The following is a 17,362-nucleotide window of genomic DNA, read 5'->3' as shown; positions in this document are numbered from 1 at the left end:
GGTCCCAAATTCTAAAATCTTAACTTGGACCAGGAATCTTGTCAGAGTAGCAAATGGGCTTTGGCTTAATCTACCAATATATATGCTTTACCTAATTTCTCATTATTTGTCAGATACACAAGTAGTCTACACGTTAGGAGCATTAATTATTAAGATGAAAGAGAGATCTCCCCAAAGGTACACTAGGAGCAGAAAACCTGTTTGTCAAAAGCTTAAGTTTCACATGCTGATTTGTGAAGGTAAAAACATGAGTAGAAGCAGATGTAGATCATTCAATCCCTTACATCAGACCCCTTTACAGAAAGACCATGGATGATCATTTACCTCCGTGTAACGTTGTGCACAAAACCCACAAAATATATAAAAATCCATCAAGATATCTTATTTGCAGCACTCTTTTTGAAGATAGCATACATTAATGTTAAAAGTTAGAACCAGTCTTGAACCCAATTGCTAGTAGATATGGATGGCCAACAAAACAATCACTGGTGCTCTACTTTAACGCCATTCCAGTGCATTCTTTCACAAACAACAGAAAATCTGCAGATGCTGGTTACCAAAGCAACACACACAAAATGCTGGAGGAACTCAGCAGGCTGGGCAGTATCTATGAAAAAAAAGCACAGTTGACGTTTTGGGCCAAGACCATGTGGTCGCACCTCAGGTTTCAGCCCAAAACATCAACTGTACTTTTTTACATAGATGCTACCTGGACTGCTGAGTTCCTCCAACATTTAGTGTGTATATTCTACTGCATTCTTTTGTTACTTCCAAGCTAATTACTCCAGTGCAATATTGCATTACGTAAAATTATCAATTGTAAATTTGCTCCAGATCAATTAAGTTATGGTTCAGTTACTTCTTTCAATGAATTAGTTTCTAGTGTGAGCTGGAAAAGTTAACACAGATTCACTTTTGGTTACTAAGGGTCCTTTACCCTCCAAAGACCAATGGGCTCATCAGCTAAATTAAGAGGTTGCTAAAATGTCCCAAACATTTTGTAAATTTCGTGCCCCGTTGCTAAACATAGGCCAAATTATTATACAAGTGGAGCTTAGATTTAAGTCATTATTCAATCTCCTATACAAAATGTCAATAGAACATGTTCTACACCCACACATTTGTTCAATATATCTTTAAGAAATTATTAAGAATAGCAGTTCAATCTCATGGTCAGCAGTTCCTCAAAACTAAATTTTAATTTTAAAATTACAGCTGATGATACTAGAAGGCACTTGTTTCTAAGCTTTCCTTCAACATGTGAAATCCGAACAGCAGGAAAGACTGATTAATATCAGAATTTTGCTATTTCACTGGCCCTCCATTCAGCCTGGGACCACATGAACAACAGCAATACCTACACTATGGAATAAAGGGAATTGCACAGCCATGAGAGAGGGATGTGCCCAGGTGGATTGGAGGGGATTACTGGCAGGGATAACAGCAGAACCGAGGTGGCTGAAGGTTCTGGGAATAGTTCAGAAGTTGCTCTCAAACAACTTCTGTGGAACATGTGGGGCTAGGCATCTGTGGCTGACAAGGGAAGTTAAGAACTGCAAAAAAGCCAAGGGAAGTGCAATTATGGTATCAAAAGTGAGTGGGAAGTTGGAAGATTGGAAAGCTTTTAAAATCCAACATGAGACAACTAAAAAAGCTGTAAGAAGGGAAAAGATGAAATATGAGGGTACACTAACTGATAATATGAAGCAGGATACCGGAAGTTTTTTCAATTATATAAAGAATAAACGGGAGGTGAGAATTAATGTTGGACTGCTGGAAAATGATGCTCTTGAGGTAGTATACAGAAATGGCAGATGAACTGAGTAAGTTCACTGCTTCAGTCTTTACTGTGGAAGACACTAACTGTATGTCAGAGCTCTGCAAGTGCCAGGGAGCAGGAGCTAGTGTCATTGTTATTAATAGAAAAAAAGTGCCAGGCAAACTGAAAGGTCATAATGTGGATAAGTCACCTGGAATAGATAAAATCACCTCCCAGAGTCCTGAAAGTGGTTGCTGAAAGGATAACGGATGCACCGCTCATGATATTTTCAGAATCACTTGATGATTCTGGAAAATTGTAAATGTCACTCCACTCTTCAAGAAGGGAGGAAGACTAAAGAAAGGAAATTTTAGGCCAGTTAGCCTAACTTCAGTGGTTGGGGAAGTGTTGAGTCCATTACTAAGGACGAGGTTTTGCGGTACTTGGAGACAAATGATAAAATAAGTCAAAATCAGCATGGTGCTGTAAAGGGAAATCTTGCCTGATAAATCTGTCAGAATTATTCAAGGAAGTCCACCTTGCTTGTTACAAGGAGAGGCAGTGGATGTCATTTACTTAGATTTTCAGAAGGCATTTGATAAAGTGCCTCACACGAGGCTGCCTAAACAAGATAAAATCTTATGAGTTACAGGAAATACACAGGCATGGATAGAGGCATGGCTGACAGAAGGCAGCGAGTTGAAATGAAGGGGGCCATATCTGGTTGGTTGCCAGCGACTAGTGGTGTTCCTCAGGGGTCAGTATTGGTACCACTACTTTTCACATTGTTTGTCAATGATTTGTATAATGGAGCTGATGGTTTTGTGGCCAAGTTTGTGGATGATACAAAGGTAGGTGCAGGGGTAGGTAGTGCTGTGGAAGCAACGTGATTGCAGTAGGACTAAAAGAATGGGTTAAAAAACTGGCAGATGGAAAAATGTGTAGGGAAATGTATGATAATACATTTTGGTAAAAATACAACAGTGCAGACTATTGTCTAGTTTGGGAGAAAATTCAAACGTCAGAGGTGCAAAGAAATTTAGGAGACCTCGTGCAAGACTCCCAGAAGGTTAATTCACAGGTTGAGTCTGTGGTATAGAAGGCAAATGCAATGTTGCCCTTTATTTCAAGGAGAATAGGATATAAAAACAAGGTGATAATGCTGAAGCTTTAGTCAGGTGACACTTGGGGTACTGTCAACAGTTTTGGGCCCCTTATCTCAGAAAGGATGTATTGTTGTTTGAGAGAATCTAGGAGGTTCAAGATAATGTTTCTGGGAATGAAAGAGTTAACATGTGAGGAGCATTTGGCAGCTTTGGGCTTCTACTCACTGGAACTTTGAAGAATGCATTGGGATGTCATTGAAACTTACTGAATGTTGAAAGGACTAGATAAGGAGGATGTGGAAAGGATGTTCTTTCTGGTGGGGGTATCCTGAACTAGACAGCAGAACGTCAAAATCGAGGGGCGACCTCTTGTCTCAGAAGTCATGAGGAATTTAAAAGCAAACATGAGGAAATCTGCAGATGCTGGAAATTCAAGTAACACACACAAAATGCTGGCAGAACACAGCAGGCCAGGCAGCATCTATAGGAAGAAGCACTGTTGATGTTTCGGGCCAAGATCCTTTGTCAGGACTAACTGAAAGAAAAGATAGTAAGAGATTTGAAAGTAGAAGGGGGAGGGGGAAATGCAAAATGATAGGAAAAGACCGGAGGGGTTGGAGTGAAGCTAAGAGCTGTAAAGGTGATTGGCAAAAGGGATACAGAGCTGGAGAAGGGAAAGGTCTAGGGAGAAAGAAAGGGGGAGGGGAGAACCAGAGGGAGATGGGGAACAGGCAGAGAACAAAAAGGGGGAGGGGAGAAAAATAAATAAATCAGGGATGGGGTAAGAAGGGGAGGAGGGGCATTAACAGAAGTTAGAGAAGTCAATGTTCATGCCATCAGGTTGGAGGCTACCCAGATGGAACATATGGCGTTGTTCCTCCAACCTGAATGTGGCTTCATCTTGACAGTAGAGGAGGCCATGGAAAGACATATCAGAATGGGAGTGGGACATGGAATTAAAATGTGTGGCCACTGGGAGATCCTGCTTTCTCTAGCAGACAGAATGTAGGTGTTCAACGAAACGGTCTCCCAGTCAGTGTCGGGTCTCACCAATATATAAAAGACTGCACCGGGAGCAACAGACACAGTACACCACACCAGCGTCGCCTCACCTGGAAGGACTGTCTGGGGCCCTGAATGGTGGTGAGGGAGGAAGTGTAAGGGTAGGTGCAGCACTTGTTCTGCTTACAAGGATAAATGCCAGGAGGGAGATCGGTGGGAAGAGATGGGGGGACGACAGATGAACAAAGGAGTCACGTAGGGAGTGATCCCTGTGGGAAGAAGGGGAGGGGAGGGAAAGTTGTGCTTGGGAATGGGATCCCGTTGGAGGTGGCGGAAGTTACGGAGAATTATGCATTGGACCCGGAGGTTGGTGCGGTGGTAGGTGAGGACAAGGGAAACCCTATCCCGAGAGGGGTGGCGGGAGGATGGGGTGAGGGCAGATGTGCGGGAAATGGGAGAGATGTTTTTAAGAGCAGAGTTGATGGCAGAAGAAGGGAAGCCCCTTTGTTTTAAAAAGGAAGCCATCTCCTTCTTCCTGGAATGAAAAACCTCATCCTGTGAGCAGATGCGCCGGAGACAGAGGAATTGTGGGATGGGGATGGCATTTTCGCAAGAGACAGGGTGGGAAGAGGAGTAGTCTAGGTAGCTCTGAGAGTCTGTGGGCTTATAGTAGGAGGGATTTATTTTTTTTTAGCTAAAGAATGGTGACTCTGTGGCATGCTCTGCCACAGACTGCAGTGGAGGCTTAGTCTGTAGGTATACTTAAAACAGAAGTTGATAGATTACTGATTGGTCAGAGCATCAAGGGATATGGTGAGAGGGCAGGTGTATGGGGTTGAATGGGATCCAGGATCACCTATGATGAAACTGCAGAGCAGACTCAATGGGCTGAATGGCCTAATTCTGCTCTTATGTCTTATGATCCACAGTATAACAGGCTGCTGTGTATTGATCACAGCACAGTGTTCAACACCCGCATCATCTCAGAACTAATCACAATTTTTAAAACGTGGGCCTCTGTACCTCCCTTGCAACTGGATCCTTTACTTCATCATTGGGACATCACAATCAGTGCAGATCGGAAATAATATCTCCTCCACATTGACAATCAACACTGGCACACCTCAAAGATTCGTATTTAACCTACTGTTTTACTCTTCCTGCACCCATGACTGTGTGGCTAGGCATATCACAAGCACATCAACAAATTTGCTGATAATACAAGTGTTGTCAGCAGAATCTCAGATGACGAGGAGAGATACAGGAGTGAGATGGATTGGCTGGTTGAATAGTGACCTTGCATTCAATGTCAAGCAGACCAAGGAATTGATTGTGGACTTCAGGAAGAGGAAGTCGAGGAAACTCACACCAGTCTTTATCAGGGAATCAGCAGTGAAAAGAGTGAGCAGTTACAAGATCCCGGGTGTCATCATTTCTGAGGGCTTACCCAGGCCCCATATATTAATGCAATTATGAAGAGGGCACACCAGCAGCAATAAATAATTAGGAGTTTGAGATGATTTTCTATAAATGTACTGTGGAGAAGATTCTAACTGGTTGTATTACCGTCTGGTATAGTTGTACTAATGCGCAGGATCAGAAAAGTCTACAAATTGTTGTAAACTAAATGCCCCCCCCCCCCCCCAGCAACGAAGATAAGGCAATTATTATAAAGAACCCACACCACCCAGGACAAGCCTTCTTCTCATTACTACCATCAGAAAGGTGGTACAGGAGCCTAAAGGCACACATTCAGTGTTTTAGAAATAGCTTCTTTCCATCTGCCATCAGATTTCCAATGAACAACGCACCCATAAATATTACTTCACTATTTTTATTCTCTTTTTGTTCTAATAATTTATAAATATGTATTTCATTATTTCATATAATTTATAGCATATTTTCTGTATGGTACAGTACTGCTGCTGCAAGGCAACAAATTTCATGACATACGTTGGTGGTATTAAACCCGATTCTGGTTTTTTTTGCAATAGTGCTTCAGTAAGATGTGCACAATTAGTATTACCATCACTATTCTCAATTATAAGGAAGAAGTTTGGTCAAGAATGTACACTGGAATGTGAGCTGGCATCTCGAATATTTCTTTCTTGACTTTCTTCTTGTATTCTTAATCCCATAAATAATTTAGTTTCCTAACCTGCTGACGTTGAGCTAGTTGTTAAGATTTATGATCTCAGTACCTTGTGTCAGTGACGAGGATGGTGAAAGGTTTCACCAGGACATTGTGATCATGGAGAAATGGTATCAGGGCAACTGGAATCCATCAATGCAGTCTGGTTATTATTGAACACTTAACCAATAGGCCTCAGACACTGAGTACAACAGAAATCATTGACAAGATATTTTTAGCTCAATTGAACTATTGCAAAGCATCAGCAGTGTTATGCAATTAAGCATATTATATTCAATAAAAGTTAATTTCATTTTTCCAAATTCCTATGTGATACAAGTAGTCTGAAATTAAATTTATGTTCAGCTTCAAGCAGTCTATCATACACAAAAAATCATTTCTGATAAAGAAACACTTTTGAAAAAAATTTGTTCAGTGTTATTGGCTTCAGGTGAAGGAAACCAGTAGTCCATAAGCCAGTCCTCATCAGAAAATCAGAGTTGGAGAGGATCAACATCTTTAAATACCTTGGTGTTATTATTTTAAAGGACTTGTCCTGGGCCCAGCACGCAAGTACAGTCACCCTCCTTATCCGCAGGTTCTGCATGCGTGGATTCAACCAACCGTGGATCGGGAAAACTCATTATTTGAGCATTGTTCACCTCGGGTCTTGTGTTTTGAGCAAGAGGAAGGAGTTTAAGGCTAGTAAGGGATGGCTGGCGAGCTACGTAAAATGCTACAAACTCAAGAACTTAAAGATCACGGGAGAATCGGGATCAGCTGATGCTAAGGCAGCATCAGCATTCCCAGAAGAGCTACAATGGTTGCGTTTGTACTGAATATGTACAGACTTTTTTTTTCTCGTCATTATTCCCTAAACAATACAGTATAACAACTATTTACATAGCATTTACATTGTATGAGGTATTATAAGTAATTGAGAGATGAGTTAAAGGTGATTAAATCGGGAGGATGTGCGCAGGTTATATGCAAATACTACGCCATTTTATATAAGAGACTTGAGCATCCATGTTTTTTGTTATCCGCTGGAGCATCCCAGAACCAATCCCCCGCGGATAAGGAGGGCCAACTGTACAATTATGAAGAAAACATGGCAGTGCCTCTAATTCCTTCAGAGTTCAGGGAGATTTGGCATGACATCTAGAACTTTGACAAACTTCTGTAGATGGGTGGTGAAGAGTATCACAGACTGATATGGAAACAGAAATACCCTTGAACAAAGAATCCTACAAAAAGAAGTGGATATGGCCCAGTCCGTAACAGGTAAAGCCCTCTGCATCATTAAACACATCTAGATGGCACAGGTAAGAAGCATCTATCATCAGAGATTGCTAATACTCAGGACATGCTCTCTTCTCACTGTTACCATCAGGAAAAAGGTACAGGAGCCTCAGGAATCATACCACCAAGTTCAGGAATAATTAGTACCTCTCAACCCTCAGGCTTGAATGAACCAAAAGGATAACTTTTGCCCCATCTTGAAATGTTCCCACAACCATCTCATCTTCTCAATATTTATTGCTTATTTATTATTATTTCTTTCTTTCTGTATTTACAGTTTGTCGTCTTCTGCACACTGGTTGAACACCCAAGTTGGGTCAACTTTCATTTTCTTGCGGGCATACTCAGTAGATCTATAGAATAATAACCATAACAGAATTAGTGAATCTCAGAGTTGTACATGGTGAAATATATATTTCCATAATCAATTTATTTTAAACTGTGCATTTGGTGATGTGCAGTCCGCTAATCTTTTGGGATGAAGCAAAACTCCTTAATAACGGTTTTGGTGGTGCCAGATTAGCAGATTTTATTGACTATGGGATGTTATCTTGCTCATCACATGTTCAATTTACTTTTTCTTTAACTTTTACAGAGTACTATCACAGACATTCCACCCCTCCCGGAAGTTCCAGGAGTCTCCCGCATATTGATTGCAGCTCCCTGACGCCCGCAAATTATATACAATATCCTGGAAAATGATTTTTTTTGATAGCAAGCAAGAGAGAGAGAGAGAGAGAGAGAGAGGCAAAGAGAGAGGGGGAGAGGGAGAGGGGGGAGGGGGAGGTGGGGAGAGAGGGGGAGAGACAGAGAGAGCACGACGTGGTAGGGTGTTCCAAAAAAATGGACTTCACCCCAGACTACACAAAAGTGTACCCCTGCCTAATAGGGGTCAAAAATAATGACAGTGCTGCTCCCTGCACTGTTTGCAACAGTGACTTTTCTATTGCCCATGGAGGGTTAAAATGTAAAAGACATGTTGAGGTGAGTTTAACAGGAGTCATTTGTTCATTAGCATAGCTGACATTATTTAAACTAGCTGGCTAGCTGCTGAAGAGCTACTCTCTTGTAGACATCTCACCTCTCCCGGGAGTCTCCTGCAAATTGATGGTGCTACCTCCCTGAAATAAGTTTTTACAGGGTGGGATGTCTGCTATCATCTTCCCATAAACCTTAAGATTAGAAAAAGAATAGGGAACAGGACTCTAGTAAATGTACAAGGTATGTGGCAAACATCATCTGGGACCACGGGTATTCAATGGTATGTTTTAAAATGCACCAGTTTTACACCTACATCAGTCCATTTGCCTCAGTTATTTCTTTCATCAGCAAGTCAAATGATGAGTCGAATGTCAAAGCATTAGGTTTTCCAAATAGTCAGAAAAGGGATTAGAGTTTTATTTCCTTTTCTAATTTAATTCAGTATGCTGTTTGGCATATCTTGGCTCTCAAACATTACCAAATTTTAACAAGCACAGCGCAGCCTCTCAATCTTAAATCTCATCCTTCAAGTTCAATTTACAAATATGATTTCACAAATATAATTATTTAAGTGCTACAGAATAACAAATACTAGAGTTTAATCATTAATTTGTCTTGTCTCTACCAATTCACTTTTTAAAAAATCATTTGGAGAACACTTTGCTATTTTTTTTTGATAATTTAGCTTTATTTTTTGTTTCCTGAACTGTGCCTTATATTTCATTCCTGATAATGAGGGATGAGGAAGAATTGGCCAGTGTAGACTGGGAACACAGGCTAAATGGTGGGGTGGTTCAGGAACAGTGGAAGACTTTCAAAGAGGTTTTTCCACAATATTCAACAAAAGAATATTCCAAATAAAAGCAAGGAGAGTAAGGGTGGGGAGAGCCAGCCATGGAAACTAAGGAAATAAAAGGCGGCATCAAACTAAAAGCTCGTGCATACAAAGTCGCTAAGAGTAATGGAAAAACTGGAAGATTAATAGGCAAGCTTTAAAAAGCAACAAAGAACCACTAAGCGAGCAATAAAAAAAGGGAAGCTGGATTATTAAAATAAACTAGCACAATATAAAAAAAAAAGTAAAAGCTTTCTTAATTATATAAAACAGAAAAAGGTGGCTAAGGTGAACATTAGGTCCTTTGGAGGTCGAGAAGGGGGAATTGATATTGGGTAATGAGGAAATGGTAGAGGCTTTGAACAACTATTCTGTGTCAGTCTTCATGGTGGAGGACATGTCAAACATGTCAAAGAGAGATGTTATGGATGTGATGGGAGGTGAAGACCTCAATAGAATAGCTATCACTAGAGAGGTGGTGCTGAGCAAACTTGTGGGCCTGAAGATAGAGAAGTCCCCTGGTCCTGATGGAATGCATCCCAGGGTACTGAAAGAAATGACAGAAGTTATTGGAGAGCTTTGGTGATAATTTATCAAAATTTTCTGGACTCTGAGCATGTCCCGGCAGATTGGAAGATGGCGATTGTCATGCCACTGTTCAAAAAAGGATGTAGGCTAAAGGCAGGTAACTATACGCCAGTTAGTTCATCTGTAGTTGGGAAAATGTTTGAAGCTACCATTAAAGAATAAAAAGCAAGGCAACTGGAAAGGAATGGATCCATCAGGCCGATGCAGCATGGATTCAGCAAAAGCAGGTCTTGTTTGACAAACTTACTTAAGTTCTTTGAGGATATAATGAGCGCAGTGGATAGAGGGGAACAGATGGATGTTATTTACTTGGATTTCCAGAAGGCATTCGATAAGGTGCCACTTAAAAGACTTATCCATAAGATAACAATGCATAGACTTGGGGGAGAAGTATTAGCATGGATAGAAGATTGGTTAACTAATAGAAAGCAGAGAGTTGGAATACATGGGAGTTACTCTGGTTGGCAATCAGTGGTGAGCAGTGTGCCACGGAGTTGCTGGGCCCACAACTGTTCATAATACAGGTCTCACCCACTTTACGAATGTTCGCTTTACGACACTTCGCTTTTACATGACACAAAGACCAACATTAGTAACCTGTTTTCACATTACCAAGAGGATTTTCGCTTTTACGAAAATTTTTCCCAAATAAATTAGTGTTTCTTTGCTTTACACCATTTTTCAGACTAAGAAAGGTTTCATAGGAACACTCCACCTTTGTAAAGGCGGGGACACCTGCATACATTAATGATCTAGAAAAGGGGACCGAGTGCAGCGTATCTAAGTTTGCTGATGATACTAAATTGAGTGAAAAAGCAAATTGTGCAGAAGATACAGAGTCTGCAGAGAAATATAGATTGGTTAGGTGACTGGGCAAGGGTCTAGCAGATGGAGTTGGTAAATGAGAGGTCCTCCACTCTGGAAGGAGAAAAAAGAGCAGGTTATTATTTAAATGTTTTAAAAAATTGCAGCATGATGCTGTGCAGAGAGACTTGGGAGTGCTTGTGCGTGAATCACAAAAGGTTGGTTTGCTGGTGCAGCAGGCTATCAAGAAGGCAAATGGAATGTTGACCTTCATTGCTAGAGGGATTGCATTTAAGAGCAGGGAAATTATGCTGCAACCGTACAGGGTACTGGTGTGGCCGCACCTGGAGTACTGCGTGAAGTTCTGTTCTCCTTACTTGAGGAAGGATATACTGCCTTTGGAGGTGGTGCAGAGGAGTTTCACTAGGTTGATTCCAGACATCAGGGGATTAGATTATAAGGAGTGATAGATTGTACTCACTGGAATTCAGAAAAATGACAGGACATCTTCTAGAAACATATAAAATTATGAAAGGTATAGATAAGATAGTTAGGAAAGTTGTTTCCACTAGTAAGTGAGACTAGAACTAAGGGACATAGCCTCAAGATTCAGGGGAGTAGATTTAGGACAGAGATGATGAGGAACTGGTTTTCCCAGAGAGTGGGGAATCTGTAGAATTCTCTGCCCAATGAAACAGTGGAGGCTACCTCAGTAAATATATTTAAGACAAAGTTGGATAGATTTTTGTATAGTAGGGGAATTAAGGGTTATGGGGAAAAGGCAGGTAGGTGGAGCTGAATCTATGACCAGATTAGCCACGATCCTATTGAACGGTGGAGCAGGCTCAACGGACCAGATGGCTTATTCCTGCTCCGATTTCTTATGCTCACTTGTAATGTTATATTCCACTGTCATCATATTGTAGTTTAAATATTATTGGCTTTTTCTTTCATCTTATTCTTGCTTTGAAAAAAATATTTTAAACTACTGTAGATTCCGGACTATAGAGCGCACCTGATTAAAAGCCGCACACTCTAATTTTAGAAAGAAAATCAATTTTGTACTTGTACAGGCCGCACCGGATTTTAAGCCGCAGGTGTCCCACGTTGTAATCTGAGATATTTACACAGAAAGATATTACACGTGAGGATTTTTTAACTTTTAATTAAATCCGTATGGTAACATAAACAAATACATATTGCAAATGCTTTTTTCGAACAGTGCCTGTAACACAGCTACTTTTAAATATACATACGTATCGGTAACACACAAATTACGTTGCGTATACTTTTTTACTGAACAGTGAACGAACAACATTCCAATATCTCCTAACGACTGGTAAATAAAATATATATACTGCTGCCTACCAGGAAAAGTTATTGATCGCCTTCTTCATCTTCCTCCTGCGCACTAAAACCATCAAAGTCCTCTTCTTCAGTGTCCGAATTGAACAACCTCAGGATCTCGTCAGTCACTTCAGTCTCTTCGTTGTCGCTCTCACTTGAGCGCACGTGGTCCTCTTCATCATGCAGCAGTCCAGCCTTTCGAAACCCGTTGGTGATGGTGGATGTTGTGACACGGCTCCACGCATTTAGGATCCACTGGCAGACTTGAGTTAAAGATGCTCTTCGCATGCGTCCTGTTTTGGTAAAGGATTTCTCGCCACTCGTCATCCAAACCTCCCACTCAACGCGCAGCGCCACTTTAAATGCCCGGTTCACGCTGATGTCCAGTGGCTGCAAATACTTTGTGGTGCCCCCAGGAATCACAGCTGGAATTGAGTTTGTACTCTTGATGGCAGCTTTCACTGAATCTGTTATATGGGCCCTCATGCTGTCCATAACGAGCAATGCTTTTTTTCTGTGAAAAAATCCCCCTGGTCGCTTGGTGTAGCACTCTCTCAGCCAATCCTTCATTAGACTCTCCGTCATCCAACCTTTCTTATTGACTTTCACCATGATTTCTTTTGGGAATTTTTCCTTTGGCATTGTCAGCCGCTTAAAAATCACCATCAGTGGAAGCTTTAGTCCGGATGCTGTGCAGCTCAGAACACAAGTAAAATGCGTTCTCTCATGGCCACTTGTTTTCAGTGTGATGGACGAGTCACCTTTTTTATTAACAGTCCGAGTGAGAGGCAGGTCAAACGTCAAAGGTACTTCATCCATATTTATGATATCATCTGGCCCAATGGAATTCTCTGCTATCTTTGTTTGAGTGAATGTGCGGAAGTTAGCAAGATTTTCCTCGTGGTCGGGAGGGAGCTGCTGACACAGAGTCATGCGTACCCTGACGGACAGGCCTTTTCGTCTCATAAATCTAAAACACCACGATGGCCCACCTCTAAAATCTTCCGATTTTCATTTTGGTGGTGATTGCTTTAGCCTTCAGTCTGATCTGCACGGTGGAAACACCGCGGCCGCCTGCTCTCTGTGTATTAACCCAGTATTCAAGAAAGTTTTCAAGTTCGGGCCATCTGCTATGATTACCTCTGAAAGCTTTTGTCGTCTTTTTGCATTGACTCAGTTCTTCACGCTGGCGTCTCCACTGTCTCACCATCGATTCATTTATGCAAAGATTATGTGCAGCAGCTCGATTTCCTTCTTCAACTGCCAGATTGATCGCCTTTAACTTAAAAGCTGCATCATATGCTTTTCTTCGTGTTTTCCATGTTGATGAGGGTGAGTACAAATGACTGATTTACAATAATTTAATTGTGAAAGTGCGCTTGATTTATCGTACAATTTCATTGGACCTCTGTGAACTACTCATCAATTTTATTGGTCTACTGTTACGAGGCAAAATGTTTTTGGCGGCATGAAAAAAAAACATGCATTAGCCGCACCGTAGTATAGGCCGCAGTGTTGCCGCAGTGTTCAAAGCGTGGGGAAAAAAGTAGCGGCTTATAGTCCGGAATTTACGGTATGTTTTGTGATAAGTCACTGCTTTAAAGTCTGTAATTCTCTCTTAAGTATTAGTCGCTAGATCTTCCAGAATATTCTCATCCCCTTAAAAATCAAACTTTTCCAAATTATTACTTGGATCATTGTTTAAGCTAAATCCTTCTTTATCACAAATCATTTGATAACTGCCTAACTGGTCACCTTCCCTTCCTTTATCTGGTTGTTTCAGCATTTCATGTATCTACAGTGATCCTCATCTTTTGGCTTTTTTAAAATGCCCATTTATAACACCATACACTGCAAACTTCTACACTATTGTAGCTGAATAAAATATTGACACCACAGTTTGATCTGGACTATGTACACTCTAACAAAATCAAGCTATCATTTCCCATTTTGCCAGTAATCTCATCTCCACTGAAGATGTTCTCTCTACTTGCTCCAGTCTTTGTTCAACCATACAAAGCTTATCTTCACTATTCCCCAAAACCTACAAACAGAACTACCTGACAAGACATCTAATTTCAACTTATCTCAATCCCAAACAATTTTAAATTCTTGCTACCCCACTAACATCCCACATCCACTTTTACTTGATGCCCTTCATCATTAAACAAGCTCTTCATCTGGATTCAGTTCAACATGGATGATCCATATCCCAAAATCTGCCAACACTGTGAGCTATCTGCTGCTCAATCGCCATTATCTTATTTCGCTCCTGTTCTCCACAACAATCCTTCCTCTACCTTAACAAAGAGACATCTATCAATGTAGCTTTCTGTTCTTATTCAGAAGTGAAAGCTTTCATAAATTTTATGCCAAGTTCTGTTCTTCCTTCACCTTAATGATACCCTGAATTCAAACCCTTCTCACATCTCAGATTCTGAGGATAGATTAGTAGCCAGCGGAAGCAGAATTAACAGATGTATAAGTTGGCAGGGTGCAACCAGTTGGATCTAAAAGAATTTTTTGTTAGTCCACACCTGGTAACCTAAGTTATGATGACTAAAATTATGTTATAAAACTGCATCATGACATAAACATGGTGGCATCAAGATGATGAACCTCAGAGCAATAGATATCCACTTACATCGATACTTAAAACAACATAGTTAGGTTGGGTAGCCAGGCTCCATTGCAACTGCTTGGCAAAACTTACTTAAAATCAGTGTAATTTTCTTTTTAATTTTCAATACTTTGAAGACTTTAAACATTTCAAAAATGATTTTTTATAAAATCATTTGAATTTATTTAACCATTTCTAAATGCATTGATTTTCAAATACTTAAAATAAATCTCCAAAGACCATTGAGAGCAGCAAGCTAGGAAAAGGTCATCCAGGCAATTCAGGACAGAGCCTCAATATTTGCTTTCCAGGGTATCATTCATGCTCAGAGAAACACACTTAAAATGCTGATGGAACTCAGCAGGCAAGGCAGAATCTATGAAAAAAAGTACAGTTGAAAATTCTTAGAATTCCTGCTGAAGGGTCTCAGCCTGAAAAGTTGACTGCACTTTCTCCCCCCATAGATGCTGAGTTCCTCCAGCATTTTGAGTGTGTTGCTTGGATTTCTAGCATCTGCAAATATTCTCGTTTGTGAATTGTTGCTAGGAGACTGCTCTGGCTGCAGTAAATTGAGGAAATCCAAAACAAGCCTGAATATGCATTGGGTTTAGTTGAAACAGAGCTCAGAATAATTACAATTTCTCAGACACTCACATCAAGATTGGACCTTTCTGATAACAGATCACAGCAAGTTATGCCATTGTCATTTCACAATATTATTGTCATTGACAAAGCTATGCATGTAAATAATAGGACAGATGGTCAAAAGGTTGATAAGAGATAGATTTAAATCTGTGTCATATAGGAATAGCAAGATACAAGATAGAAATATATAAGCAGAGAATTATAGAGCTTTGCACCTTAGCACACCTATAGGCATTGAGAAGTTAGAACCAGAGAAGCAGAGAGAACCCAAATGAAGAGGGGGGGGGGGGGGAAAAAAAGAGATTGGAAGAATAATGCCCAATATTATGCACAGATTAGTTGCAAGAATTAAAAACTCTGACATGAATTTGTTACATGTTGGTTTAAAGTACGCAGAACAAACTACTTCAGAAATAAATATAAATAAGTTATGGTCCAACCTGATAATAAGGATGGTGTAGAAAGGAATCTGGACATCCAGCCAAAGCCATGATGATTTCACTCTTCAAGTAAGAATTTTGCAGATACAAGACAACGGCTTACAGACGTATTTGGAACAATCTGGCAATTTTAAGAAAGATGAAATAAACTGAGTCACAGAGTAAAATACAAACATTTAGTACATCTTCAACTTTGTTGTAATTTAAAAAGTGTGAAAATATGGCTTGGAGCTGGTTGAAAATCATTAGTGCAACGTCAGAGCAAATATCCAATATGGCTCCAATGATTCAGCACACTTGGGATTTTGGCGCTGTTGGACTGACAGATTTTCCAGACTGTTCAATAGCCCTCCTATAATTTACTTTAAATTCTCTTTTTTTGATATCAGACAGTTGCATAAACATTTTTCCAGGGAATACTGTAATTTAAGGAAGCAGCACTCAATAAGACAGATGTACAGATATCAGGATTTCAACAACTGGACAACAGATCATTGGAAAAATATTACGAATGTTGGAATCTAAAACAAGAAATCTAACTGTTGGAGGAACTGAATGCAACAGGCAGCATCTGTGGAGGCAGAGAGGTATAGTCAATATTTCATTTTTAGACCCTGTATCTGGACTAATAGAAGAGGGGGAGATAGCCAGTTTAAAGAGGTAAGGCAGAGAGGGTTCAGCTGGAGCGGTAGATAACAAGTGCAATCAGGTGAAGGAGCGGAAATGGACAGATGAAAAAAAGTTTGGAAAGGAGAGGGGGCAAATAAAGACACGAGAATGAAAGGTGGTAAACAGAGCAAACAAAGAGTTGCAGATTCTGAATCTACTATGGAGGTGATAGGTGGATCCAGTAAGGGAAAGATGATGGACAGATGGAACCAATTGGGAGAGGGTAAAGAAAATAGGTGTTGGATGGGGGGAAACAGTCAACTCACTGTACCACTTGCTTGTCCTCTTCCTTCATAACTGCCAGGGGAAGGCTGAACAAAAACAAGAATGGTACTTTAGTTTGCCAAAGTGACCTACTACCTAATGCAGGTTGAGTACCCCTTAACTGAAATGCTTTGGGCAGAAAGTGTTTCAGGTTTGAATTTTTTCAGATTTTGGAATATATAAAGAGATAGCTTGGGGCTGCCATCATTTCTGGCTCTGGTTTGTGAGCTCCTGGTAAGCAGTCTTTGTCTTACACTTGTTCACCACGCATACGTACTTAACAGTAAAAATTATTACATACTATTAATCAAAATATAACGTGTGCAGAGTAACAAAAGCAACACAGGAGCATCAGGAGAATACCTGAATCAACTGTTGAACAACAAACAACAGCAGGCCTACAACGTTGTGCTGTGTTTTGATTAAAATACACTGTATTTGCATTTCACTTTTTTTTAAAAAAAGCACTGTAGACTTGCTCTGGTGTTAAGATTTTCATCAGCGATAATCTTGGCAAACCCTTCAATTAATTTCTCTGCTGCTCTGTGATCAGTCAATGCTTTAAAAATTTAATGCCATGCCCTTTTTTAAATTTCTGCAACCAGCCTGCTGAATATTCAATTTTCTTCAATGTTCTGTTTGTCGTGAAAAATCTTTCCTTATTTCATGATCAGCATACCATTAAGCAGCATATGTTCACTCTGACACTGATGAATCCACTTTCAATACACAATTGAGATCTTCATTTTATACTTTAGTGTTTTTCTATTTTTCATTAACTTCAGTTCATTGCACATGTGCAGTCACTTCTCAGAACTGTCTGTGGTGCTCAGAGACCTGCAGATCGCCTGGGAACACCTTGTAGAATT

The 17,362-nt window shown here is 40.3% G+C and overlaps 1 protein-coding gene across 12 annotated transcripts in view; it reads right to left on the bottom strand.

Moving 5' to 3' along the window:
• grb10b (growth factor receptor-bound protein 10b) overlaps positions 1-17,362 on the bottom strand; it is a 240,723-nt gene that overhangs the window by 142,092 nt on the left and 81,269 nt on the right. For 8 of the 12 annotated variants that reach the window (XM_059972444.1, XM_059972446.1, XM_059972443.1 and 5 more), the window contains one exon: positions 15,561-15,681. In XM_059972444.1, the coding sequence (XP_059828427.1) occupies positions 15,561-15,611 (51 nt within the window). In that variant the 5' untranslated portion in view covers positions 15,612-15,681. Of the gene's footprint in view, positions 1-7,447; positions 7,654-15,560; positions 15,682-16,495; positions 16,532-17,362 lie in introns of those variants that run through there. The other 4 variants (XM_059972453.1, XM_059972451.1, XM_059972452.1 and 1 more) reach the window with 4 other exon arrangements.

This window comes from Hypanus sabinus, chromosome 6, assembly GCF_030144855.1.
Source record: "Hypanus sabinus isolate sHypSab1 chromosome 6, sHypSab1.hap1, whole genome shotgun sequence".
In the NCBI taxonomy this organism is placed as follows: domain Eukaryota; kingdom Metazoa; phylum Chordata; class Chondrichthyes; order Myliobatiformes; family Dasyatidae; genus Hypanus; species Hypanus sabinus.
The sequence above is the reverse complement of the archived record's forward strand: the minus strand, read 5'-3'. Positions and strand labels throughout refer to the sequence as shown.